Below are 26,250 nucleotides of genomic sequence, written 5' to 3' on the forward strand. Positions count from 1 at the left end.
AGCACCCCCACAACATGATGCTGCCACCCCCGTGCTTCACGGTTGGGATGGTGTTCTTCGGCTTGCAAGCCTCCCCCAAACATAACGATGGACATTATGGCCAAACAGGTCAATTTTTGTTTCAGCAGACCAGAGGACATTTCTCCAAAAAGTATGATTTTTGTCCCCATGTGCAGTTGCAAACTGCACATGTTGTTCTTGTTCTGGGATTGATTTGCACTTTTCGAACCAAAGTACGTTCATCTCTAGGAGACAGAACACGTCTCCCTCCTGAGCGCTATGACGGCTCCTTGGTCCCATGGTGTTTATACCTGCGTACTATTGTTTGTACAGGTGAATGTGGTACCTTCAGGCGTTTGGAAATTGCTCCCAAGGATGAACCAGACTTGGGATGGCATCATGAGGTGGTAAAATTATGTGGATATATTGAAGCAACATCTCAAGACATCAGTCAGGAAGTTAAAGCTTGGTCGCAAATGGGTCTTCCAAATGGACAATGACCCTAAGCATACTTCCAAAGTTGTGGAAAAAATGGCTTAAGGACAACAAAGTCAAGGTATTGGAGTGGCCATCACAAATCCCTGACCTCAATCCTATAGAACATTTGTGGGTAGAACTGAAAAAGCGTGTGCGAGCAAGGATCCTACAAACCTGACTCAGTTACACCAGCTCTGTCAGGAGGAATGGGTCAAAATTCACCCAACTTATTGTGGGAAGCTTGTGGAAGGCTACCAGAAACGTCTGACCCAAGTTAAACAATTTAAAGGCAATGCTTCCAAATACTAATTGAGTGTGTGTAAACTTATGACCCACTGGGAATGTGATGAAAGATATAAAAGCTGAAAGAAATCATTCTCTCTATTATTCTGACATTTCACATTCTTAAAATAAAATGTTGATCATAACTGACCTAAGACAGGGAATTTTTACTAGGATTAAATGTCAGGAATTGTGAAAAACTGAGTTTAAATGTATTTGGCAAAGGTGTATGTAAACCTCCGACCTCAACTGTATATATATATATATGAGCCACATATTCCATACTCTGACATTGGTCGTTCTAATTTCTTAATTCCTTTTTATTTTTGGGATTTGTGTGTATTGTTAGGTATTACTGCACTGTTGGAGCTAGGAACATAAGCATTTCTCTACACCCACGATAACATCTGCAAGATATGTGTACATGACCAATTCAATTTCATTTGACTAGTGCCCAGATTTCATTTGGCCAGGCAGCAGGCAACAACAGGAACCTGGGTAGAGCCTATATGCATTTGATTAGAATAACATCAGCTACTGTATTTAGGAAGCTTCTCCTCGGAGTGTGGACCCATCCAACCCCAGATCCGACCCCAGATCTGACCCCAGATCCGATCCCAGAGGTCCATCTCTATCTGACTACCACACGGCCGATGGGCTGCTGCGAAACACTGTTTTTTAATTGCATGTCTTGAAAAGGATCAGGGACGAAGAAGAGATAAGCTCGACACTTTTGAAAGGCATTGGTTCATGTTTTTTGTAAACCTTCCCACATCGTGATGCTAACATTCTTATCAAGGCTGGAGCCTGTTAATCCGCTTCGCAAACAGGAGCAAATGTATCTCTGCATGTATGATTAATGAATAAATCAGCGAATGCAAATGCTGATTAGCGTCTGTTTTCCACGCAATAATTACATTATATCAGATTTGTGGATGTTTAAATGAACTTTGTTCCAATTGACTCCCCATAATTCAATCTAATTAAGAACCAATATTTACTTTAACCAAGAATACAAAAATATCTTTGCTCATTAGTTTCTCATATAGGCAGTTGGCATTTAAATGAATGAATAAATCAACAGACAGTTACCCAGAGAGAGAAGGTGCATGGCAAAGTGCTACAGTACTGTTAGTTCAGCTGTGGAAAACAGGGGGGAGATTTAATGGCTAGTAACATGATTGGAAGGAATCAACAGTTTGTAGATTTGGTCAAATCATTTTTTTAACCTTGCAACGGAGGACATTCCATGCCGATGACTGCCATGCATATTTCACACAGTTTTCACACACAACACGGTTCACAATGTGTCCCAGAACCACACGGGGGGACCTGCGGGATCTTTTCTGGAATTTTTTTTCTCATCTTGTCTGTCATAGTCTGTCAAGTGTACCTATGATGAAAATTACAGGCCTCTCTCATCTTTTTAAGTGGGAGAACTTGCAAAATTGGTGGCTGACTAAATACTTTTTTGCCCCACTGTGTACACAGTATGTATACTGGAGTGCTTATTGTTGAGTGAATATCAGTATCTTCAGCTGTTGCGTATGACTTTGGTTGATTCTATCGCTGTCTCTCTCATCGATCTCCTTTGTACATAAAGTCAACAGTTTCATGTTGAGTTAAACCATGCTGTACTGAACCAACATAAAACAATCCAGCACCTACTGTATATGTTCCTGTATTAGACAACTGTAAACACCGGATGGAAATGGGATTGTAGAGGAAGAGGAACTGATGTCAATGTGGGTTTCGCTTTCCATCGTCCATGTGTCAAACTGTTTATTGCCGCAAACAGTATTGTACCTTGGTTTCTGTCCCGATCCTTCCGAGGATGATGGGGTGCCATTTTGTTCCACTGTGTTCTCCTCCAGCCCACATGAATCCCTGAAGGACAACCTAGGTTTTTACTAAGCGCATTTCAACAAAGTCACTGTCTATCTTGACAGATAAATAAATAAAGTCATTTTAAATATCAACTGAAATATATATATATATATATATATATATATATATATATATATATATATATATATATATATATATATATATATATATATATATATATATATATATATCCGAGATGTAAAAAGTATAAAACCAGAGGACGCATATATCACATTCTAGGGCCAGGCAAATTTTGCGTGTCCCGGCACCATCTCCAAGTTGATCTGAAGGTTGTCGATCTCCGAGGTCCTTTTGCTGCTCATGGTGGCTCGCAGGGACTTCTTGTGACAGGCCTCCTGTTTTTTATGCTTCTGCCTCTGCTTCCGTGTTGGTTTCTGTGTCAGTGGCTGCAGCTGGGGCTCTGTTGAGAGCTGATCCTGAGGTGCGTTAGTGTTGACTGAGGAGCTGGGGGGGTTGGTGCCACCATGGCAATCTCTGGGGTAGTGTCTGAAGCACTCGAAGGCATCGCTGCACTTCTCGCAGGTGCTGCTACAACCTCTGTACCCGGCGAGGGCTTGGTTGGCAGATGAGTTGGTGGAACAGGACTGGTCGTGTCCTGGTGGTCTGCGGAGCGACCGGAGGCTAACCTGGACCACAGAGCCGGAGCGGCACTTCCCCACAGCGCGTAGGGAGCAGGAGCACAGGCAGCCCTTCAGACAGGCCCTGCGAAAGCTCAGCAGGGCCCGGTACATCACCCTGCGGAAGTTGGGCCTGAGCAGCAGGTAGATGATGGGATTGTATATGGTGGAGGACTTGGAAAACATTGCGAGTATGGCGAACGCCAATGGTGGGATGTTCTCCATGTGTCCAAACGCTGCCCACATCGACACCACAGCATAAGGGCTCCACGCTGTGAAGAAACCGATACAGACAGCAACACTCAGCTGGAGGAGAAAGATAAACAATAGGACAGAAAAGGGGGGAAGGAAAGAGTGAGAGAGAAGGAGAGAGCAAATGTTATTTAACAGTTTAACAAGATCTATTGGCAGATGGCGTTTTAGTGCACTAGGCACTCCATTCACAACTGACTGACTCCCGAGGCTTGAATGATTGAAATAGGAATTGAGATTCTTTTAACGACACGGTTAGAGCGAGGGATATTAGGGCCTATCTGACTGCCACTGATTGGATGAAGAGAGTAAGAAGGTATTGGTGAAGCGTTCTCGTATGGATCCTGAGCCAAACGTATAGCAAGGAAGGCTGTGGCTGATGATGCCCACTAAGCTGCGGGTGCAGCAGGCACCCGACTCCACATCCATCATAATGTATTCCTGTATAACTAGCCAAATCCCTCTGATGAGAACCTCCCATCACTAGGGGATTTATTGAGGTCACTTCCAATCTCAGGGAGAGAGAGAGAGAGAGATGGAGCTGAACTTTAGAAAGTCACCTGTCTCTGAAGCGAGGCTTTTGATATAAAATATATATATTTCACCCGTCGCTTCGTTCCTCTAAATTTGTTTAATTCTGACTCCTAGGCCCTCCCTTTTCAATATGGAGGATGACGTTGGAATCACGCCTCAGAGAAGAGTCCCCAACCAGAGTAGTTTTCCTGATAATAAGATTTGCATCAATCTCCGGTATGAGTGGGTGAGGGGGGACCATCACCCCTGGAGCGGGGCTGGTTGCAGGGAGAGATGTGTGTGTGTGTGTGTGTTGCGTTGCGTTGATGCACATACTGTACTGTACTGTACATGACTGGGAGAGGATGAGTACTTTAATAAAGCCCCTATGGGGGTGCATATACAGGTACAGTACTCTTTACAACTTTACAATACTCTGAATTGAATTTTGAATTAATGAATCATCCAATCAAATACAGTCCCAGTCAAAAGTTTGGACACACCTACTCATTCCAGGGTTTTTCTTTATTTGTACTAATTTCTACAGTACATTGTTGAATAATAGTGAAGACATCAAAACTATAAAATAACACATATGGAATCATGTAGTAACCACAAAAGGGTTAAACAAATCAAAATATTTTATTGTTGATTCTTCATAGGAACCACCCTTTTTGCCTTGATGACAGCTTTGCACTAGGCATTCTCTCAACTGGCCTTATGAGGTAGTCACCTGTAATACAGGTGTGCCTTGTTAAAAGTACATTTTTCACTCACCACATTGGATAAAAGTATAGACTCAGAACTACAAAATGGTATATCATACACTGTATTTGAGGAACAATGGGAAAGTCATTCAATTGAGATGGTTTGGGATAAGTCGGACCGCAGAGTGAAGGAAAAGCAGCCAACAAGTGCTCAGCACATGTGGGAACTCCTTCAAGACTGTTGGAAAAGCATTCCTCATGAAGCTGGCTGAGAGAATGCCAAAAGTGTGCAAAGCTGTCATCAAGGCAAAGGCTGGCTACTTTGAAGATTCTAAAATCTAAAATATATTTTGATTTGATTTGTTTAACACTTGTTTGGTTCCATATGTGTTATTTCATTGTTTTGATGTCTTCACTGTTATTCTACAATATAGTAAATATAAAGAAAAACCCTTGAATGTGTCCAAACTTGACTACTACTATATATTTATCCCTTTTTAAAATCAACAGTTGTCAGAACATGCTTTACGGTACAGTACCCCTGTTAGACTCTGTTCAGTGCTCACCTTCACAATAACAGCCTGGATGTTGCTCATCTTGGCCGGCCGGGCCTCGTGATGTTCCATGGCCTTACGAGAGGCTCGAACCGTCATCAGGATGCCCGTGTAGGATACCGTGATGATGCAGCAGGGCACGATGTAGCACAAGATAAAGAGCGCCATTGTGTAGGAGCGGGCCACGGGGTGCAGGTTGGACAGGCGCCAGTCGATGCAGCAGGCTGTGCCATATGGCTCTGGACCATACTCTCCCCAGTGGGCCAGAGGGGAGAAGGCGAACACCAGGGCCCAGACCCATGCACAGACTATCAGCAGACGGCCATGCCCCGGGTTGAATCGGTTACCTGAATGGACAAATGGATGGGTAGAGAGATGGATGGGGGATGCATGGGGAGATGGATTCATGGGGAGATGGATGGATGGATGGGGAGACAGATGGATCGATCAATGGTGGGGAGAAGGATGGATGGAAGGGGAGATGAGAGATGGATGATGGATGGGAGAAGGATGGATAGATGGAGAGATGATGGATGGATAGGGAGATAGTCAGCTTAATAGGATAGCATGGTCATCATTAGAGATTCTGATAAGCACAGGTGGGGATTTCTAAAACTGAAAATGTCATAGGGGAATATTTTGACAGGTACACATTTTTCAGAACTGTTTTGAATGCTCCCAGAGTGATTTTCTCAATTTCCAGCCCTGGGTATGTTATGGTGCACATACTAAATACATGGATAACTGATCCATTATGTACTAGACCATATTTAGAAAGAACAGCAATGAGAGAATACATTAATAACTCATTTGTTAGAGTGTGCCTCAGCTGGATGGCACAATTTTTGCCAACATCACAAGCCATACTAATTGAGTGTTGGTTAGTCAGTTGCAAGTGGACTTGTCAGCCATCAAAGCAGTGGCTGATGTTTGTTCGGTCACTGAGGAATTATCTACTTCTTTTGATTATCTAGTTCCTTTGAACTTTAGATTTTCGCCCCATCAATAAATCAACAGTCAACTACTTAGTGTCGACTTTTACTAATCCTCTGTCAATTCCATGGGCAAGACTAGGGCCAGGCTCTTTGATGACTTACCGTAGAGAGGATAACATACTTTCACAAAACACACCATGCTCAACAGGGTGAGAGTGGTCAGACTGCAGATCCCAAACAACACGCTGCAGAACGCGTAGATCAAACACACCGTTTTCCCAAACAGCCACCTGAGGGAGAGGGGGAGGAACAGAAAGAGAGGGAACAAGCGAGAGCGGGAGGGGTCAGAAAGGCCGTAGAGGGAGAGAGGGAATTAGAGGGATAAATAGAGAAGGGGGGGAGAAATACCGAAAGAGAGAGAGAGTGAGAACACACTAATCATTCAATGTACAGTAAAGCAGGACCTGTTGGAGAGGATAGTTTTTAATCCAAACCCAAAACCTTTACTAATCTGCATTTACACAGTGTTGTGGCATAAGGCCAGCGTTAGACATCAAAACACTACAGTTTCCTGCACTGTAAAAAAAAGAAAGTAAAATCCTTTTGGTTTTTACATGAACTTAATGTACCTTTATTTACAGTAATGTACAGGCAATTGGCTGCCAGTAAGTTACCGTAACAAAACTACAGGATTCCTTTACAGTGTGTCTGTGAAGTATAGGAGCCAGTCACATGTGAGGTGAAGCATTTCCTCTCCTCTCCAATGGGCTGCTACTGTGGCTTGGGAACTGCACTGTGCTGGCCTGGAAATGTCCTTTTCACATGATCCTTTCCAGGAGGATCCAGTGGATGAGTAACCAGGTCAGACAGCACAGTACAGCTTGGCTTGGCACTGTAAAATACTATACAGTGCCAGACCTGGGTACTCCCTTATTTCACTATTATTTGATGGTTTGTACAGTTCCTGTGGTAGATATTTGCTAGGCTTGGCTCTGTGGTGTAAACATGGGTGTACAGTACTTGTGGTAGATGCTGGAGGTGATGGCCATGGGGTAGAGGGACAGGGTCAGACCCATGTCGCTGATGGCCAGGTTGATAATGAAAATCTCAGCTGGTTTGAGCAGGCGCTTCTTCTTGTAGGAGACGTAGAGCAGTGTGCTGTTGCCAAACAGAGAGCACACACCTGCAGACCAGAGAGAGAGAGACAGAGACACCACTCAGTACTCTGCTGTGATAATTACCACAGAGACGGACACGCCTCAGGACAACAACTGGAGGGGTATATAAATATGCAGAAATATAAACACTAGAACGGGCACGGCTGTACTGTCGAATGGCCGTGTTCTGTTGGGTATGTCCGTTCTAGTAATTCTATGTCTATGCCTGTAATCAGTATAGTTAAAGAACATGTTTGAAATAAATGACGTCCCAATGGGGCTGTGTCCCAAAGGAATATTAAGGGCAGTGTTCAGAGTCAATGAATATGGTATATTATTTCCCCAGACTTTTCCTATCAATGGAGCGTAATTACACATTGATGTAACTAATGAACAAGGACACTGCATAAATCTACACGGAACAAAAATATAAATTCAACATGGAACAATTTCAAAGATGTTGCTGTTCGTATAAGGAAAATTCATTAGGCCCTAATCTATGGATTTCACATGACTGGGAATACTGATGTGCATCTGGTGGTTACAGATACCTTCTTTCTTCTTTTTTTAAAATGTAGTGGTGTGGATCAGAAAACTAGTTAGTATCTGGTGTGACCACCATTTGCCTCATGCAGCACGACATCTCCTTTGCATATAATATATTTAATTAATTGATCAGGCTGTTGATTGTGGCCTGTGGAATGTTGTCCCACTGCTCTTCAAAGGCTGTGCCAAGTTGCTGGAAATTGCATTTGTTGTCCATAGCTCATGCATGCCCATACCATAAATCCCCATGGGGCACTCTGTTCCCAATGTTGACAACAGCAAACCGCTCCCCACGCGACGCCAAACACGTTGTCTGCCATCTGCCCAGTACAGTTGAAACCGGGATTCAGCCATAAAGAGCACACTTCTCCAACATGACAGTGGCCATCGAAGGTGAGCATTTTCTCAATGAAATTGGTTACGATGCTGAACTGCAGTCAGGTCAAGACCCTGGTGTGGATGACGAGCACGCAGATGAGCTTCCCTGAGACGGTTTCTGACAGTTTGTGCAGAAATTATTCAGTTGTGCAAACCCATCAGCTGGCAGGGTGGCATGTCTCAGACGATCACGCAGGTGAAGAAAACAGATGTTGAGGTCCTGGGCTGGCGTGTTTTTACGTGATCTACGGTTATGAGGCCGGTTGGACGTACTGCCAAATTCTCTAAAACAACGTAGGAGGCGGCTTATGGTAGAGAAATTAACATTACATTCTCTTGCAACAGCTCTGGTGGACATTCCTGCAGTCAGCATTCTAATTGCACGCTCCCTCAAAACACGAGACATCTGTGGTATTGTGGTGTGTGACAACTCAATTTTAGAGTGGCCTTTTATGCCCCCAGCACAAGTTGCACCTGTGTAATGCTCATACTGTTTAATCAGCTTCTTGATATGCCACATCTGTCAGGTAGATGGATTATGTTGGCAGAGGAGAAATGCTCACTAACAGGGATGTAAACAAATTTGTGCACAGAATGAGAGAATTCTATGCGTATGGAACATTTCTGGGATCTTTTATTTCAGCTCATGAAACAAGGGACCAACACCTTACATGTTACCTTTATATTTTTGTTCAGTATAGAAGTACAAAGAACGTTTTAAACATTGCGTTGTTTAGAAGGAGTGCAAGGGCGATTTGAGTGATTGTACACGTGCACTTCAGAGCGTGTGTCCCAAACAGAAATATGCAAATACATGCTAGAACACTCAAATAGGCTCTTGCTAGCTCGTGCTTGGCTTTGCTCACCTCCTTTATTGTCCTGCCCACTACGATTATTTTTCTCCCACTGGAAACGACAAGTTGTGGTCTATCATGGTTTAGTTATAAAAATCTTTGTTCCCCGTGTCACTTGCTCACAGTACACCCACCGCAAGACGCCTCCTCCACCCAGGGTTGCCAGGACTAACCAAAATTTCAAAGACAATGACCACTCAAAACCAGCCCAAAATGCCTGAAAACTAGCCCACTTTTTTTCTGTAGCAAGAGAGGAATTGCCACCCTTTTTCTATAACGTTATCGAGTCAATTAAAACTTCTTAAGGATCGGTGTCCCACTATCGGGACAACTTCCGGTGAAACTTGAGGACGGGGAATTCAAATAAATAATCATAAATATTGTGGATTTTAAACATTTAGGTACATAAAAGTATCTTATATCGGTTGAAAGCTTAAATTATTGTTAATCTAACTGCACTGTCCGATTTACAGTAGCCATTACAGCGAAAACATGCCATACGATTGTTTGAGGACGGCGCCCAACGTCAAAATATTTTTCCACCAGCACAGGTTTCATACATTCACATATAACAATTAAATATTCACATACTTTTTGAAAATCTTCCTCTGATTTGTCATCCAAAGGGTCCCAACTATAACATGTAGTCTTGTTAGATAAAATCCTTCTTTATAGCCCAAAAAGTCTGTTTAGTTGGCGCCATCGATTTGAGTAATCCACTCGTTCAACTTGCAGAGAAAGGAATCCGAAAATCTACCCCTAAACTTTGTTTCAACAAGTCAAAATACATTTCTATTTACTCCCCAGATACCCTAAACTATAATATTTGTTTCGGAAAGAAGTATGTTCAATAGGAAACCGATTTTAACAGGTGCGTAATGTCTTCATGGTGCGCACAAACACGAATTTCCAAGACTGTGACCTACTAAAACTGATATTTCTTATTCGTTTTTGAAGTTACAAGCCTGAAACCTTGAACATAGACTGCTGACACCCTGTGGAAGCCATAGGAATTGCATCCAGGGAGCTAATTCTCAATATGACCTTTCTCTTGCATTTCTAATAGAATGGTCTCAAAAAAAATTATTCTGGTTGATTTTTCTTTGGATTTTCTCCTAACATATCTTTTGTGTTATATTCTCCATCATTATTTTAAAATTTCTACAAACCTCAAAGTGTTTTCTTTCCAATGGTACCAATTATTTGCATATCCTGACTTCATGGCCTGAGTTACAGGCAGTTTACTTTGGGCATGTCATTCAAGCAGGAAGTGGAGAAAAAAGGGGCCGGGCCCTAAAATTAAGAAGGAATATCCTTTTAACTTGTTACGACGTTAGAAGCAAAATTCAGTTTTCATCAAAATGACTATTCTTGTAAGTTATGACATAATAATGGAATTTGAATATGTCTCAAGACAAAATATAATTAGCCCGTAAACTTGTCAGATCAATTTCCATCAATGGATGTCGATTTAACTCATTTGACTGCTATGGTTAAGCAATAAGTCACCAGGGGGTGTGGTATATGGCTAATATAATACCGCAGAGGGCTGTTCTTAAGCATGACCCAAAGCGGAGTGCCTGGATACAACCGTTAGCCATTGTATATTGGCCATATACCAAAAAATCCAGGGGTGTCTTATTGCTATTATAAACTGGTTACCAATGTAATTAAAACAGCAAAAATAGTTTTTTTTGTCATACCCCTGGTAAGAGTCTGAAACTTTCAGCCAAATCAGCATTCAGGGCACGAACCCAGTTTATAATTAAGCAATAAGGCCTGAGGAGGTGTGGTATATGGCCAATATACCATGGCTAAGGGCTGTTCTTATGCACGACGCAATGTGGTATAGCAACGCGGTATATTGGCCATATATCACAAACCCCCGAACTACCTCATTGCTATTATAAACTGGTTACCAAAGTAATTATGGCAGTAAAAATAAATGCTTTGTCATACCAGCTGTCAGCCAATCAGCATTCAGGGATCAAACCACCCAGTTTATATTTGTACATAAATCTCTTCTCTTCTGCATAACTACAGATCAATCCGACAGGAGAGTGTGAGTGAAGAAAGTTGGACAGATGTTCTCAAAATTTCTGAGCAAAAAAAACTATTTTCTGGCAATTATTTATCAAAACAAATTGTATTTGTCACATTCCCCGAATACTTACAGTGAAATGCTTAGTTACAAGCCCTTAACCAACAATGCATTTTTAAGAAAATACCTAAAAAAAAGACAAAGTAGTAAGAGATAAGAATAGCAAATAAGAGCAGCAGTAAATAACAATAGCGGGGTACCGGTACAGAGTCAATGTGCAGGGCACCGGTGTCAAGGTAATATGTACATGTAGGTAGAGTTATTAAAGTGACTATGCATAGATAATAACAGAGAGTAGCAGCATCGTAAAGGAGGGGGCATTTGATTAGCTGCTCAGGAGTCTTATGGCTTGGGAGTAGAAGCTGTTTAGAAGCCTGTTGGACCTACACTTGGTGCTCCGGTACCACTTGTACCACTTGCCGTGCGGTAGCAGAGAGGACAGTCTATGACTAGGGTGGCTGGAGTCTTTGACAATTCTTAGGGCCTTCCTTTGACACCGCCTTTTATAGAGGTCCTGGATGGCAGAAAGCTTGGCCCCAGTGATGTACTGGGCCGTACGCACTACCCTCTGTAGTGCCTTGCAGTCGGAGGCCGAGCATTTGCCATACCAGGCAGTGATGAAACCTGTCAGGATGCTCTCGATGGTGCAGCTGTAAAACATTTTGAGGATCTGATGACCCATGCCAAATCTTTTCAGTCTCTTGAAGGGGAATTGGTTTTGTCGTGCCCTCTTCACAACTGTCTTGGTGTGCTTGGACACTGTCAGTTTGTTGGTGATGTGGACGCCAAGGAACTTCCAATTTAATTAACTTAACATGGTAATTAATAATGGCATAATAACACAAGCTCTCAACCTGCTCCACTACAGCCCCGTCGATGAGAATGGGGGGCGTGCTCGGTCCTCCTTTCCTGTAGTCCACAATCCTCCCCTATGTGCCAGATATTAGGACTACAACCCGTTATAAATGGCATACTTGAGAGATTGACATGTCATTTTAATAGGCATATACTACTGACTAAAAACTGGGTATATGATTGTAATCCAACTTTGCCATGGTTTGCTTAGCAAGATGCAGGTAGCCTATAGCCCCTGATAGGCTTACATCTAATTTCAGATGGGCTACAGTAGCCTAGTCAAGATATATGCAAGGTGTAAACTGAATGATTTAGCAGCTTGCTTAGTTCAAATTGACAGACTAATTGATTCAACATGAATAACAAGGCGATTTCGAGGTAAGAAGTGCTTTGTGTTTCCCAATAGCCTGCTGGAATAGGCTTCTGAGGATGTGGTCATAATTTCAATCACCGAATGAAATATGAATAATGTGGATATGAACTGAATATGCTGGTCAACAACAGCCAGCGTTTATTTTATTTACCTGTAGCCTAATCTGACTGCCTGTTACCGTCAATTTTATGCGTACTAACAATTGAACTGCAATTGCGACAGAGTTTTGATAACTTCCAATTTAATTAACTAAACATGGCCCTTAATAATGAAATAAAAACACAAGGCTACAACAACAATAATCTGTTATAGGCTATTTATTAAATCTGTTTACCAGTCTGTTTACCGGTAGGCTACACAAGTGGCACAAATTCATTTGCGATGACTCAACATATTTATTGTATCAAATGGTAGCCTACAATGGCATATACATTAATAGGTTACTTGATGGCCAACAGATGCAAATGCATCATTATCCACATCTAAATTTCACTGAGGACTTTTCCTCATAACAGAAGCACACAAGGGAGTTCCATAACTTACATTTCAAATTTCCACTCAGGCAGCCCCCGAGACCCAAGAACTGAGCATCCCTGAAACACATCAGTTCTAGCGTGTTAATATGTTTTATGGGAAAAAGGTTTTTTAAAAAGGTGTCTATATACTGATAATCTAAATAGCCGACCTACAACTGGTCAACAGTTGTCACAACGTGCGAGCATTCTGCTCTGTCTCCTCTCACTCACATGACTCAGCCAGTAGTGGACTAAGCTTTTTGCTGCAGTGCTCTCTCAACACACACACACACACACACACACACACACACACACACACACACACACACACACGCGCCCTCCCCAGCCCACCACTCACTCACTCAGCACAGAGGCGCACTTGCTGCAGTGCTCTCTCAACACACACACACACACACACACACACACACACACACGCGCCCTCCCCAGCCCACCACTCACTCACTCAGCACAGAGGCGTGAAAAGATATCACATTGGGCCGCACCACCACAGGCCACACCAACCCTGCGCAATTGCTGTAACCACACACCTCCAGAACCCAACCGACCCATTCAAAGCTTTAAATAACTCTACCTTTGCAGGCCAGCAACTCTCTTGTTGTCCAATATTTACTGACAGTGAGCTATGAAAATATAACTCTGTGCAGATATGCATGCAACATTCTGCGTACAATGGAATTCACTATTTGATGTAAGACTGATACCCTCTATAAGAAATGTGCTAAATGCCATCTTTTACAGTCTAAAGATAATTTTAATGGAAAATTCTCTTAACATTAATGAATAACTTAAAATAAATTAACTTAAATATACATTAACCTCTTCAATTAAAAATAAATTAACATGGTCATCTATAGAATTCTATAACAAACAAAATAATAAAATCAGCAGCAGATTTGAGCTATGTATACATAACAACTAGAAAATAAGCAGCTGTAAAAGTGGAAATGGAAAATGGACAACAAAATGAAAAGGCCTGATGGTGGCGCTAGAGGAAAGGTCAAGAGGTCACCAAATCAATAGGTTTCTTCCACTTGGGGACTTGATTGTGCACAACACATTTTATGGAAATCACGCAATTACTTTGCGATATATCTTGTTCTCAGTCTGTTCTCAGTCTGTTCTCAGCCTGTGGGCATCATGTGTGTTGTGATCCAATATCCACAGCCATGTCATTTAACAGTTATCACTGGCCCTTGCTCAGCCTTACTCACCAAGAGCCCAGTGCTGAGCCTTCTTGCTAGCAAAGTCACTGATCAAGTCTTTGAAGTTCAGATTTCTAGCTAACTGAATTTCAATGGACAGCATGGCGAGACTGCAAAGCCTGTCCTGGGACATATTGGACCTCAAATAGTTTATCCGTTTTAGCTTACTGAATGCTCTCGCCACCAGCAACGGTCACAGGCAGTGTGCAAATATACGTAAAGCAATGCACACTTCTCCAAAAATACTTTGCAGCTGCATCTTACAAATTGCATTCAGGAGACCAAGAGGGGACAAGTTAGGGGGGAAAGTGGCAGCATATACAGTGTTCAGGTGTCTTACTTCCTTTTGAATCTCAGGTGTAAGATCTCTGGAATATTTCATGATCAGTGGCTGGCAAACAGAAGGGTGTTTCTTAATCCTCACTAATCTGCCCAACTTTCAGAACAGCAGAAAATTCTTTTAAAAAAACACTGTGTTCCGAAACACCATTGCTGCACTGTCCTGAGCTGTCTGTTGAGAGGTCTCATCATGGAATCTCTTCCGTTACCTGTGGGGGCTGTGTTCCTTGCTAAATATGCGTAGCAATCAGTGTTGCCTCAGACAGGACGGACTCCCATCCATCTCTAAGAGCCTGCATCTCTTCCTTTTAAGGCTATGATATTGGCTGCCTCTGTGTCAAGTGAGATTTTTCCTGACTGAGGAATCACATTCCTGTCCTCAATGCATTGCAGTACCTGCAATTAGGCTAAATTACATGTCATTCAATACAATGCTGTTCACCTCCTTCTTCAGTTGGGAGTAGGGCTGGTTCAGGGGTATGGGGATGGGGAGACGGGGCTGGTTCAGGGGTATGGGGATGGGGAGACGGGGTTGGTTCAGGGGTATGGGGATGGGGAGACGGGGCTGCTGAGCCTGAAGCTGCATCTGTTGGGCCTGGCACCAGGCAGGGGCAGGGACAACTGATTTAGTATGAATAGCTTGCAAAAACTTTGCCCACATTGATTAAATGTTGGCTAAAAGTGGAGCGAAATGAAAACACTCTGAATTTTCTGTGAAGATATGAAGTAGCTAATGTTAGGAGAGCAACATTTGCTTATTTCAATATGGACTAAGCTAACAGGTCAATTTCCACCACTCATGGGCGACACCGACCTTCCTTTGTGAAAAATTGGGTGACATTCTGTCGCCCTTTCTTTTCTCTCTTTTCATTTTTGGAAGCCATATTTTTCTTTAGGAAGCTGAGGCATGATGCTCCACCGGCACTCCGCACTCTCAATTCAATGCTATTAGTGAAGGGTCATTTGCTCCAAGAGCCAGCTCTTGTAGGTGATCTTTGGGAGACACATATCAGAAGAAGCCGAATCTATTTATATATATATTTTTTTAAATAGGATATGAATAATTAAACATTTTAAATTAATAGAATTAACTAATTCAAAGAATGAAAAATGAAATAAAATAATATAGGGGTAAATGCTCGAGCACACACAGACTTTCTTACTGTCTGCTCAGACTAACAGCCTCACCTGTTGTTCCTGTCAATCAGACACGCAGTGTCAACCAATGAACCAAAGATGCGTGAGGGAGGGCCGAGCCAACTCACTCACAGTCACACACTTAGCAGCCGAGGAAAGAGAGGAAGGACAACTGTGAAAACAACAGCTGGAAAATGAGTCAGAAGCACAGTAGCATTTGGATTTATTTTAATAATGTAGACAATGTTAGAGCACCAGAATTTGTCAAAACAAAATCTCATATAAATGCCCAACTTATACCGGCATACGCTAACTGTGCACCCACACGTGCAGATATATCCGCTCAGTCAAGTAGGCCTACTCCGCGACCCACAGCAACGCAGTCTTCTATGGACCAGTTTATGCCAAACTCTATGTCTGTTGCAAAACAAGGCCAAAATTGATATTGCATTGGCTAAAATGATTGCCACCGATTTCCAGCCATTTTCGATTGTGGAGATTGTAGAAATTATAGCTATAGTCTAAATCCAATGTACACAATTCCAAGCAGAAAACCCCTTTCAAAATCCCTTATTCCACAACTGTACGAGAGCACAAAGGCTTCAGTGCAGGAAAGCGACTGCAGTTTGCCTTACCACTGACTGCTGGACATTTTTTATTTATTTATTTATTTTATTTCACCTTTATTTTACCAGGTAGGCCAGTTGGGAACAAGTTCTCATTTACAACCGCGACCTGGCCAAGATAAAGCATAGCAGTGCGACAAAAACAACAACACAGAGTTACACATAAACAACCATACAGTCAATAACACAAAAGAAAAGAAAAATAGAAAGATCTATGTACAGTGTGTGCAAATGTAGAAGAGTAGGGAGGTAGGCAATAAATAGGCCATAGAGGCTAAAATAATTGCAATTTAGCTTTAATACTGGAGTGATATATGTGCAGATGATGATGTGCAAGTAGAGATACTGGGGTGCAAAAGAGAAAGAGGGTAAGTAATAATATGGGGATGAGGTAGTCGGGTGTGCTATTTACAGATTGGCTGTGTACAGGTACAGTGATTGGTAAACTGCTCTGACAGCTGATGCTTAAAGTTAGAGAGGGAGATATAAGACTCCAGCTTCAGAGATTTTTGCAATCCGTTCCAGTCATTGGCAGCAGAGAACTGGAAGGAAAGGTGGCCAAAGGAAGTAATGGCTTTGGGGATGACCAGTGTAATATATCTGCTGGAGTTTGTGCTACGGGTGAGCGTTGCTATGGTGACCAGTGAGCTGAGATAAGGCGGGGCTTTACCTCGCAAAGACTTATAGATGACCTGTAGCCAGTGGGTTTGGTGAGGGATATGTATTGAGCGCCAGCCAACGAGAGCGTAGAGGTCACAGTGGTGAGTAGTATATGGGGCTTTGGTGATAAAACGGATGGCACTGTGATAGACTACATCCAGTTTTCTGAGTAGAGCATTGGGGGCTATTTTGTAAATGACATCGGCAAAGTCAAGGATCGGTAGGACAGTCAGTTTTACGAGAGTATGTTTGGCGGCATGAGTAAAGAAGGCTTTGTTGCGAAAAAGGAAGCCTATTCTAGATTTAAATTTGGATTGGAGATGCTTATTGTGAGTCTGGAAGGAGAGTTTACAGTCTAACCAGACACCTAGGTATTTCTAGTTATCCACATATTCTAGGTCAGAACCGTCCAGAGTAGTGATGCTAGTCGGGCGGGAGGGTGTGGGCAGCAATCGGTCGAAGAGCATGCACTTAGTTTTACTAGCATTTAAAAGCAGTTGGAGGCAGCGGAAGGAGAGTTGTATGGTGTTGAAGCTCATTTGGAGGTTTGTTAGCACAGTGTCCAAAGAAGGGCCAGAGGTATACAGAATGGTGTCATCTGCGTAGAGGTGGATCAGAGAATCACCAGCAGCAAGAGAGACATCATTGATATATACAGAGAAAAGAGAATTGAACCCTGTGGCTCCGCCATAGAGAATGCCAGAGGTCCAGACAACAGGCCCTCCGATTTGACACACTGAACTCTGTCTGAGAAGTATTTGGTGAACCAGGCGAGGCAGTCATTTGAGAAGCCAAGGCTATTGAGTCTGCCGATAAGAATGTGGTGATTGACAGAGTCGAAAGCCTTGGCCAGGTCGATGAAGACGGCTGCACAGTGTTGTATTTTATCGATGGCGGTTGTGATATCGTTTAGGACCTTGAGCATGGCTGAGGTGCACCCATGACCAGTTTGGAAACCAGATTGCATAGTGGAGAAGGTACGGAGGGATTCGAAATGGTCGGGTATCAAGGGTAACCACTTCTTACATGTTGGTTACATGTCACTTCATTGAAGATTTTTTTGATGTCTAGCTGTCTTCTGGACTGCTTTGAGTTCAGCAACAGACACACCTCAGAGAACTTGGTAGAGGAACTGTTGAGAGTGGCCAGAGAATGGCAAGTAGATGGAAAAGTGGTCTCTCGTGTTAGCGACAATGCAACTAACATAACCAAAGCCATGAACATTTTCAGAATTTCCATCATCCATGTCTTGCCCACACAATCAACCTGGTTGTAAGAGATGCTCTGAAGGTGATGAAGCCCACTGTGGACAAAGTGAAAGCATTTGGGGAATACTTCAACAGGAGCACAGCAGGTGCTCAAAAACGAACGTCTACACAACGCCAGATGGGGATGCCTGAGCTGAGGCCTGAAAAAGACTGCATTACAAGGTGAAATTCAACATTTTATATGTTGAAGCTGTTTCTTGAGTCAAAGGATGCCATGATCTCTACCCTGGCCATTGTCAATGCACCTGTTGATGCTCTGACCCAAGAGGAATGGCAGGTGTTGGAGGAGGTGTGCAGAGTCCTGGAACCCTTTGAGCAAGTCACTGTGGAGATCAGTGGAGACAGGTACCGTAAGCAGTTATTACAACATCATTATTTAATCCAGCATTATATATGTATATGAATGCAGTATCAGTAGACAAAACTTGAACCTGAACTAATAAGTTACTGTTCTCTCTTTTCAGCTATGTGACAGCCTAAAAAATGATACTGTGTAAGGGTCTGCAGCGAATCACAGCCAGCCGCCAGAGAGAAGCAAATGTAACCACAGGACATGTGACAGAGTTGATGGACACCCTATGTTCATCAATGGAGAGAAAGTTCCACAGAATGGAATATAATCACGTGCTATCAGAAACCGCTGCACTTGATTGATGAGGCTCTTCAAGGAATAACCTCAGCAGCAGGGAGGGACAGCCCCAGCAGTCAGCTGGCTCAGGCACCAGGGCAACAGGAAGAAGAGGGATCAGATGGAGCAGAAGCACCAGCAGTGGTGCCAGAAACGTCTTCTGTTTGGATGCTGTTTGACGAGAGAGCAACTGGGGATGCAGCATGAAGGAATCCCTCAGCAGATGCCATAATGGAGGTGCGATCCTATTTGGAGGATCCTCTGAGCTGGTGGAAGAACAAGGCCTCTGTCTACCCACGGCCTACTAAAGTCATGAGAGGGAGACTCTGCATAGTGGCTACATCCCTTCCCCCTAAGAGGGTCTTCTCGAAAACAAGAGGTTAACTTTTTACCAAAAACAAGAAAAGAAAAATAAAACGCTGGTTTTATTTGTACATTGCAAATAAAAACGTATATTAATGATGATATGTTAATAATTTAACGCTGAATTTTTTTAACCTAATGTTCTAATCATTTTTTAGGGCCCCTATCAGTCACAGGCCCTTAGAATTGTCTTAACTTTCCCACCCCATACGGTACCCCTGACTCAGCAACAGCTTGTCTCAGTGCCTGATAGTCACCAGCAGGTCACAGTGAAATCGATTTGAGTTTTTTTAAAGAGAAATTACATGGCTGGCGGGGTGCAACTTAGAAGTAGCCAACAACAAAAAACAACCAGCGACCAATACATTTTCACCCGTGACATCGTTTTAAAAGTTGCTCTATGTGGTTAGAAAGTGATGGACATGGCAACCCTGCCTACTCCTGCTAGATACCGACACTGCACAAAACATGTGTACATATTATTCTGTAAATTGTGCCTTCCTGCATTAAATGTATGCTGACATATTTATTCTGTTCTACTGAGCCATTTACTTTATGTTCGTGTTCTTATCTTCTATTGTTTCTTCTGGTTGCATTGTCGAGAAGGAACCTGCAAATAAGCATTTCGTTGGACGGTGCATACCATGTGTATCCTCTACATTCGACTAATAAAACGTACGCACATGAGAACACACACACACACTCCCAGGTTAAGTCCCAGTGTGTAGTCTGGCGTCATGCCGAGAACTGACAGAGAGAGTTGGTCATCATGTTACAGGTCAGCAACATGCTTCATCCTCTCCTCTCTGCCTACATTCACATGTGGCTGACTGGGGGGTGGGGGTGTAAGTGAACCCTTTTTGAAGAGAGAGCTCACTTACCAAACACAGCATACACTATGGCTACTGTTATGTCCGCCGCCACAGGTATGTTTGAATGGAATGCAATGTCCTCAACGTTGGCAATCTCCCTCATCTGAAATGGAAGAGAATAGAAAGAGATATAGTTACAAATGTGTACTAAACATGATCAATGTTTATTCTCTCTCTCTCTCTCTCTCCCTCTCGTCAGTAAATCCAAGCCCCTCAGTCCACACAACCCATCACAAGGGTGGTTTTAAGTTGCATTGTTAACAGAAAGATGAGTAAGAACTATTTTTTGCTCCAAGGCATAGAGAGGGATGGGAGCTGAGAGTACGCCTGATTTTTTTTTGTGTGTGTGTATGTGTGTGAGAGCGTGTGTGTGGTGGGATATCAGAAAGAAATGAATGGGATTATACCTTATGGTAGTATATGATCCTTTCGGCTGCTCACAGCAATGATTTATGTGGTGCTTAGCACTGCAGGGTCATGTTAGCTCAGTGTGAGTCTGTTTGAGTGTATGTGGTCACACATTTAAACCAGTGCATGGCGCTGGGACCATTGGTGGTAGTATGAAATGGATTTCTGAATGGATATTGGCATTGCAAGACTGCAATCTTTATGCATGCATCATTTAGTGTAGGTTACTCTAAAGAAGATGGTGTGTGTCTGTGTGTATGAGCGAGAGAAAGAAACAGATGGAGACATGGGGGGGGGGGGGAAGGATGTAGACTTACAGTGCAGAAGGTTGGTGGCACCTTAATTGGGGAGGATGGGATCGTGGTAATGGCTCGAGAGCAATGAGTGGAATGCTATTAAAACCAGCAAACACATAGTTTCCATGTGTTGGATACCATTTAACTCACTCTGTTCCAGTCATTATTATGAGCTATCCTCCCCTCAGCAGCCTCCTGTGACTTATCCATCAACTCTCAGCCTGTTGTTGGTTCAATGTTATTCTCCCTAAGATGAAACATCAATCATTATATGAGATGCTTTTTTTCCATTTTCACATGAAAAGTATTGCAGAAATAGGACATGAAATCTGCAGTGAAACTAGCAGCCTTAACGAATGACATAATAACTAAAACAATAAAGGCTGTATCTAAACTATCCTTTACAGGTGATCCATCTTTAATCATCCATTTTCATTGAGGGGATCAAGTACATATCTGTTAGACATCTGATACCAGACCAATGATGTCACCAGACACAGGGGTCACAGGGGTCAATTGCTTTGGGTTGCCTAGAAAGACCGGATATTGAGCAATGGCATAACTAACATCTCCAACCAGATCTGAAATCACAATTAAAATGTCAATGTATCACCTTGTTAGAACTCGTATTGTCATTAGTCCAAGACAAGACAATGATTAGACAAGAGGATCAATATCTTCCAAAAGCACTTGTATTGACTTTGAACACTGTGTTGCGAGCTCTGCTTTAAACAACCACCACAGCTGTTAAATGAGAGTTCGATTGACTCGTTTGACAGAAGTAGGCTGGTGAAGTGCAGGGTTACCACTTACCTGTGTGGATGACAAGACAATGACCTAGACTTTAGAACACCACTGCTTTAATCAAAAGTCACCCTGGGGGTTAGCAAACTAAATTCAACTCCATGCTGACTGGAGGATTGTTAAATTGAAACGACTTTTCTTACGGTTGGCCAAATTCGGTAATTGATTTGCCGTGAGCTCCGTTCGAAAGCAGAACACGTCATCAACTCTGAACGGTAATTAATTACCAGGTATGCGCTAACTCTGATTTTATGTATCTTCAGTTGATGTTTTGCAGCTGAGTTTTCTGTCACACCAATTCAACACCTTTGGTGAGTAACATGAATTCTAGCCTAGACTATGCCGTCTAGATTTTTTTCAATTCAGTGGAATTGAGATGGATTATGGAGTGATTTTGTATCGTGTGAGTTCTCTGCATTTTTTATTATTGGATATCCTGACAAAACAAAGCTCTGTGGTTGTGAAAAATGTTGTACATGTTTTGTAGAATCCCAGCCTGGTTTAGATGTAACAAATCAGGGACACTCATATTAGTATATGTTGCATTTGGCATGGTTACATAAGACAGAAGCTAACTGAAGGCAAAATTGAATTGAGGATGGTTGGTCAGGGTGGATGGGTGGGTGTATAACGAGTGTCTAGCAACCCAAAGGTTGCGCTTTCTTTGCTCTTCATGGACAACTTTATAATTTTAGCAATTTGGGACCTACTTATTACTTTTTAGGTACTTTGCAACTACTTAGCATGTTAGCTAACCCTTTCCCCTAAACTTAACCCCTAACCCAGGGATCATCAACTAGATTCAGCCGCGGGACAATTTTTTCTTGAGCGGATGGTCACATAATTACAAATAATTTGTAGACTGCAAAATGACCGCAAGAAGCCCAAACAGATATCATATATGACTAAAACATAATCATTTCAAACCTTGCTTACATTAGTATACGATCACATTATTGGTGGACATAACGTATTGTAAAAACAGCAGCAAATCAGCTCCAAGTGATTTTCATTTTGGAAATCTGTATTCCCACGCATAATTGAGAGATACTGTGTATTATACATATAATTGAGAGATACTGTGTATTATACATATAATTGAGAGATACTGTGTATTATACATATAATTGAGAGATACTGTATATTACACATAATTGAGAGATACTGTATATTATACATATAATTGAGAGATACTGTGTATTACACATAATTGAGAGATACTGTATATTACACATATAATTGAGAGATACTGTATATTATACATATAATTGAGAGATACTGTATATTATACATATAATTGAAAGATACTGTATATTATACGTGGGAATACTTTGGAACAGATTTCCAAAATGAAAATCACCTGGAACTGATTTGCTGCTGACTTTACAGTCTTTTATGTCCAACAATAATTCCCAAAGAGCATCACCACTGGTGATAACAGCAATAAACAGTGTTCTATTGTTATGTAAAATGAGAACTGTAAAAAAAATCAAATTATGAAACATATTTGATACCAACTCTTGCAGGCAAAGCTTTTATAAAAGTGTTGATAGTAGGCTACATATTGAATCCCATTCCAAAAGCCTAATAGTGCATTCAAAATGAAAAAAAGTCTAGGCTAATTCAGTTTCTTACCTTGTCAGAGCGTGCTGCTGGGTTCCAGGTATGTTGCTTGTCAATTTCTAGAAAGCCCCAGGAAGTTACCTTTCGATGCCCTCCAATCCACATTGATCATGTCCAGCCATGGTTATTCAATGAGTTGTGTGTCGGAAACATACACACAAAACAATCAGCTTCCCCGGTCTCCAAAATGAACGCTGAGGTTCCTGGCGAAAGGTGGCATGGTGCATCTGTGAGAGAATCGTCTGTGTGTCAATTGGGATTCTGATAGAAATCTGACCACGTGTTCTGAAGCCTACTACACTGGCTTTGTCAAAACACTACCGAATGAATTCAACAGCATGACGCTTCTGTTAATGACTGATGTCAGGTGGAAATTTGTAGAATTCTGGAGCCAATTGGAGCCCGGGGCTTTTACCGATACACATATTTATTTTGTATGTATGGTATTCAGAAAATTATTCATACATGACAACATTACCTGACTGCACATTACACTTATCTAAAATTGTATTTTGATTATTTCCATTCAAAATCTAAAACTTCCTCAACTTAACAAGTTATAAATTGTATTGGACTAGACTCGTCTAAATATGATAATAGTTCCCTTTAGTTTAGTGGGATGAGTAACCTACATGAAATGCATAATTTACTTTGTGGATTTGTGTGATGGCATTCCATGGATCAATAGCCTCTCCACTTATGTAGCTTATGTGAGTAGGATCATTATATGCTGAAGAGGAAAAAAAGTAGCTTTTAATTGTGGACAATACCCCATTATCTATATGTCTCTGTGTAAAATAGTTCCCTGTATTCTGTGTGAGCATTCCCTGTGATATATTATGGTACACATGTCAAATTATTCCTTGGCCATGTCACTCACCCAACCCTAAGGGTCTTTAGAGGTCGCATAACCTTCCACTGTACAGTATGTACGGATCCATCACCATTTAATTGGATGTACTGTATCTGTACATACTTGTATTCCAAATATATTTTCACATTCAAAAATGTTTGTGGGCATTGGACAACATTCTAGGGGGTTAAATAGGTCAACAACTAGAGTGTTCAATACAAGCTCAACACAACTTTTGAAACCAACTTTATTATTATTAGGGACTCTACATGATTGGCTGGCAGAACAGCTCCTAAAGTGGAATAATAATAATAATATTAATAATGAATTTTAGGACCAACATAATTTCATGCGGTCATCCTTCACCCCCATTCACCTCAATTTAAATAGTTTTGATTGATGTGCCTCCCTGATCCAGCATTAATTACAATAGATGCTCATTGCATATCCCCCCCCACGTAACCTTAAATGGATTCCATTGCTTGGATTAAGTCAAAGGCCCTTTCGGTTACCTCTGTGAAAATACATTTTCAATTTGTCACAGAAAATTAAAAAAAGGGGGAAACATTCACATTTGTCATACCCTCAAAGCTGAGATTAATTATCCTCAAACAAATTGCATCTGCATAGGAAGAGTTACCTGTCCATTGTTCCCTGGATAGCCACAGGCAGGTAGAGTAGGGACCTATGGAACTTTCAGGGATGTAAGGGTATGAGGTCATATCCCGTTGAAGGAAAACTTACACAATAATATTATGTGAAACCACACTTTTGGCACTGTTATTCAAATCATTTGTTTTATTTAGTATAGTATAAGCTAAAATCAAATTAAATGTTATTTGTCACATGCGCAGAATACAACAGACCTTACTGTGAAATGCTTAATTAAATCCCTTAACCAAAATGCAATTTTAAGAAAATAAGTGTTAAGAAAATATTTATGAAATGAAATAAAGTAAAAAAATAACACAATAACATAACAATAACGAGGCTATATACAGGGGGTACCGGTACCGAGTCAATGTGCCGGGGTACAGCACAGGTTAGTTGAGATAATATGTACAGTACCAGTCAAAAGTTTCAACATACCTATTCTTTCAAGGGTTATTCTTAATTTTTTTTCTACAAGTATGATTCTCAATCAGAGACAACGATCGATAGCTGCCTCTGATTGAGAACCATACCAGGCCAAACACAGAAATACAACATAGAAAGAAAAAAGAACATAGACTACCCACCCCAACTAACACAAAGACATAATACACAATAAAATACATAATAAAGGAACTAAGGTCAGAAAGTGACAGTACCCCCCCCCCAAAGGTGCGGACTCCAGCAGCAAAACCTGAACCTATAGGGGAACCTGGGTGGGCGTCTGTTCGCGGTGGCAGCTCTGGCGCGGGACGTGGACCCCACTCCACCATAGTCTTGGACCACTTAAGTGGCGCCTTGGGAGCGCCGACCCTCGCCGCCGACCTCGTACTGGGGACCCTAACAGCGTGCCCCGAATAGACGGGAGACTCCGGCAGCGCCGGACAGGCGGGAGTCTCAAGCAGCACCGGAGTGAAGGGCGACTCCGGCGGCCCGGTGGTGAAGGGCATCTCCGGCAGCTCCGTAGTGAAGGGAGACTCCGGCAGCTCCGTAGTGAAGGGAGACTCCGGCAGCTCCGTAGTGAAGGGAGACTCCGGCAGGGCCGTAGTGAAGGGAGACTCCGGCAGCTCCTGACTGACGGGCGGCTCCGGCAGCTCCTGACTGACGGGCAGCTCCGGCAGCTCAGGACAGACGGGCGGCTCCGGCAGCTCAGGACAGACGGGCGGCTCCGGCAGCTCAGGACAGACGGGCGGCTCCGGCAGCTCAGGACAGACGGGCGGCTCCGGCAGCTCAGGACAGACGGGCGGCTCCGGCAGCTCAGGACAGACGGGCGGCTCCGGCAGCTCAGGACAGACGGGCGGCTCCGGCAGCTCAGGACAGACGGGCGGCTCCGGCAGCTCAGGACAGACGGGCGGCTCCGGCAGCTCAGGACAGACGGGCGGCTCTGGCAGCTCAGGACTGACGTGAGAACCTGGAAGGAGGAGACGGAGAGACAGCCTGGTGCGTGGGGCTGCCACAGGAGGCCTGGTGTGTGG

The 26,250-nt window shown here is 42.6% G+C and overlaps 1 protein-coding gene across 1 annotated transcript; it reads right to left on the minus strand.

Moving 5' to 3' along the window:
- Positions 1 to 2,852: 2,852 nt before the first annotated feature.
- LOC109871528 (opsin-5-like) lies at positions 2,853 to 21,849 on the minus strand. The gene is made up of 8 exons (XM_031807129.1): positions 21,658 to 21,849; positions 21,297 to 21,425; positions 20,995 to 21,091; positions 20,150 to 20,243; positions 7,266 to 7,428; positions 6,408 to 6,535; positions 5,323 to 5,657; positions 2,853 to 3,590 (listed from the first exon to the last, which is right to left on the minus strand). Exons 3-8 carry the CDS (start codon positions 21,052 to 21,054, stop codon positions 2,883 to 2,885), a joined length of 1,488 nt encoding a protein of 495 aa, XP_031662989.1. The 5' UTR covers positions 21,055 to 21,091; positions 21,297 to 21,425; positions 21,658 to 21,849; the 3' UTR covers positions 2,853 to 2,882.
- Between the last annotated feature and the right edge of the window lie 4,401 nt (positions 21,850 to 26,250).

Source organism: Oncorhynchus kisutch, linkage group LG27 (genome assembly GCF_002021735.2).
Source record: "Oncorhynchus kisutch isolate 150728-3 linkage group LG27, Okis_V2, whole genome shotgun sequence".
NCBI lineage: Eukaryota > Metazoa > Chordata > Actinopteri > Salmoniformes > Salmonidae > Oncorhynchus > Oncorhynchus kisutch.

What these genes read in the sequence shown, in the direction of transcription:
- LOC109871528 (XM_031807129.1), bottom strand. Translation starts at nt 21,054, where the DNA reads ATGGATAAGTCACAGGAGGCTGCTGAGGGGAGGATAGCTCATAATAAT. An exon ending in CATAGTGTATGCTGTGTTTG is followed by an intron (nt 7,429 to 20,149) that starts GTAAGTGAGCTC and finishes TCTGGTCTGCAG; the next exon opens with GTGTGTGCTCTCTGTTTGGC. An exon ending in AGTATGTTATCCTCTCTACG is followed by an intron (nt 5,658 to 6,407) that starts GTAAGTCATCAA and finishes TTGTCCATTCAG; the next exon opens with GTAACCGATTCAACCCGGGG.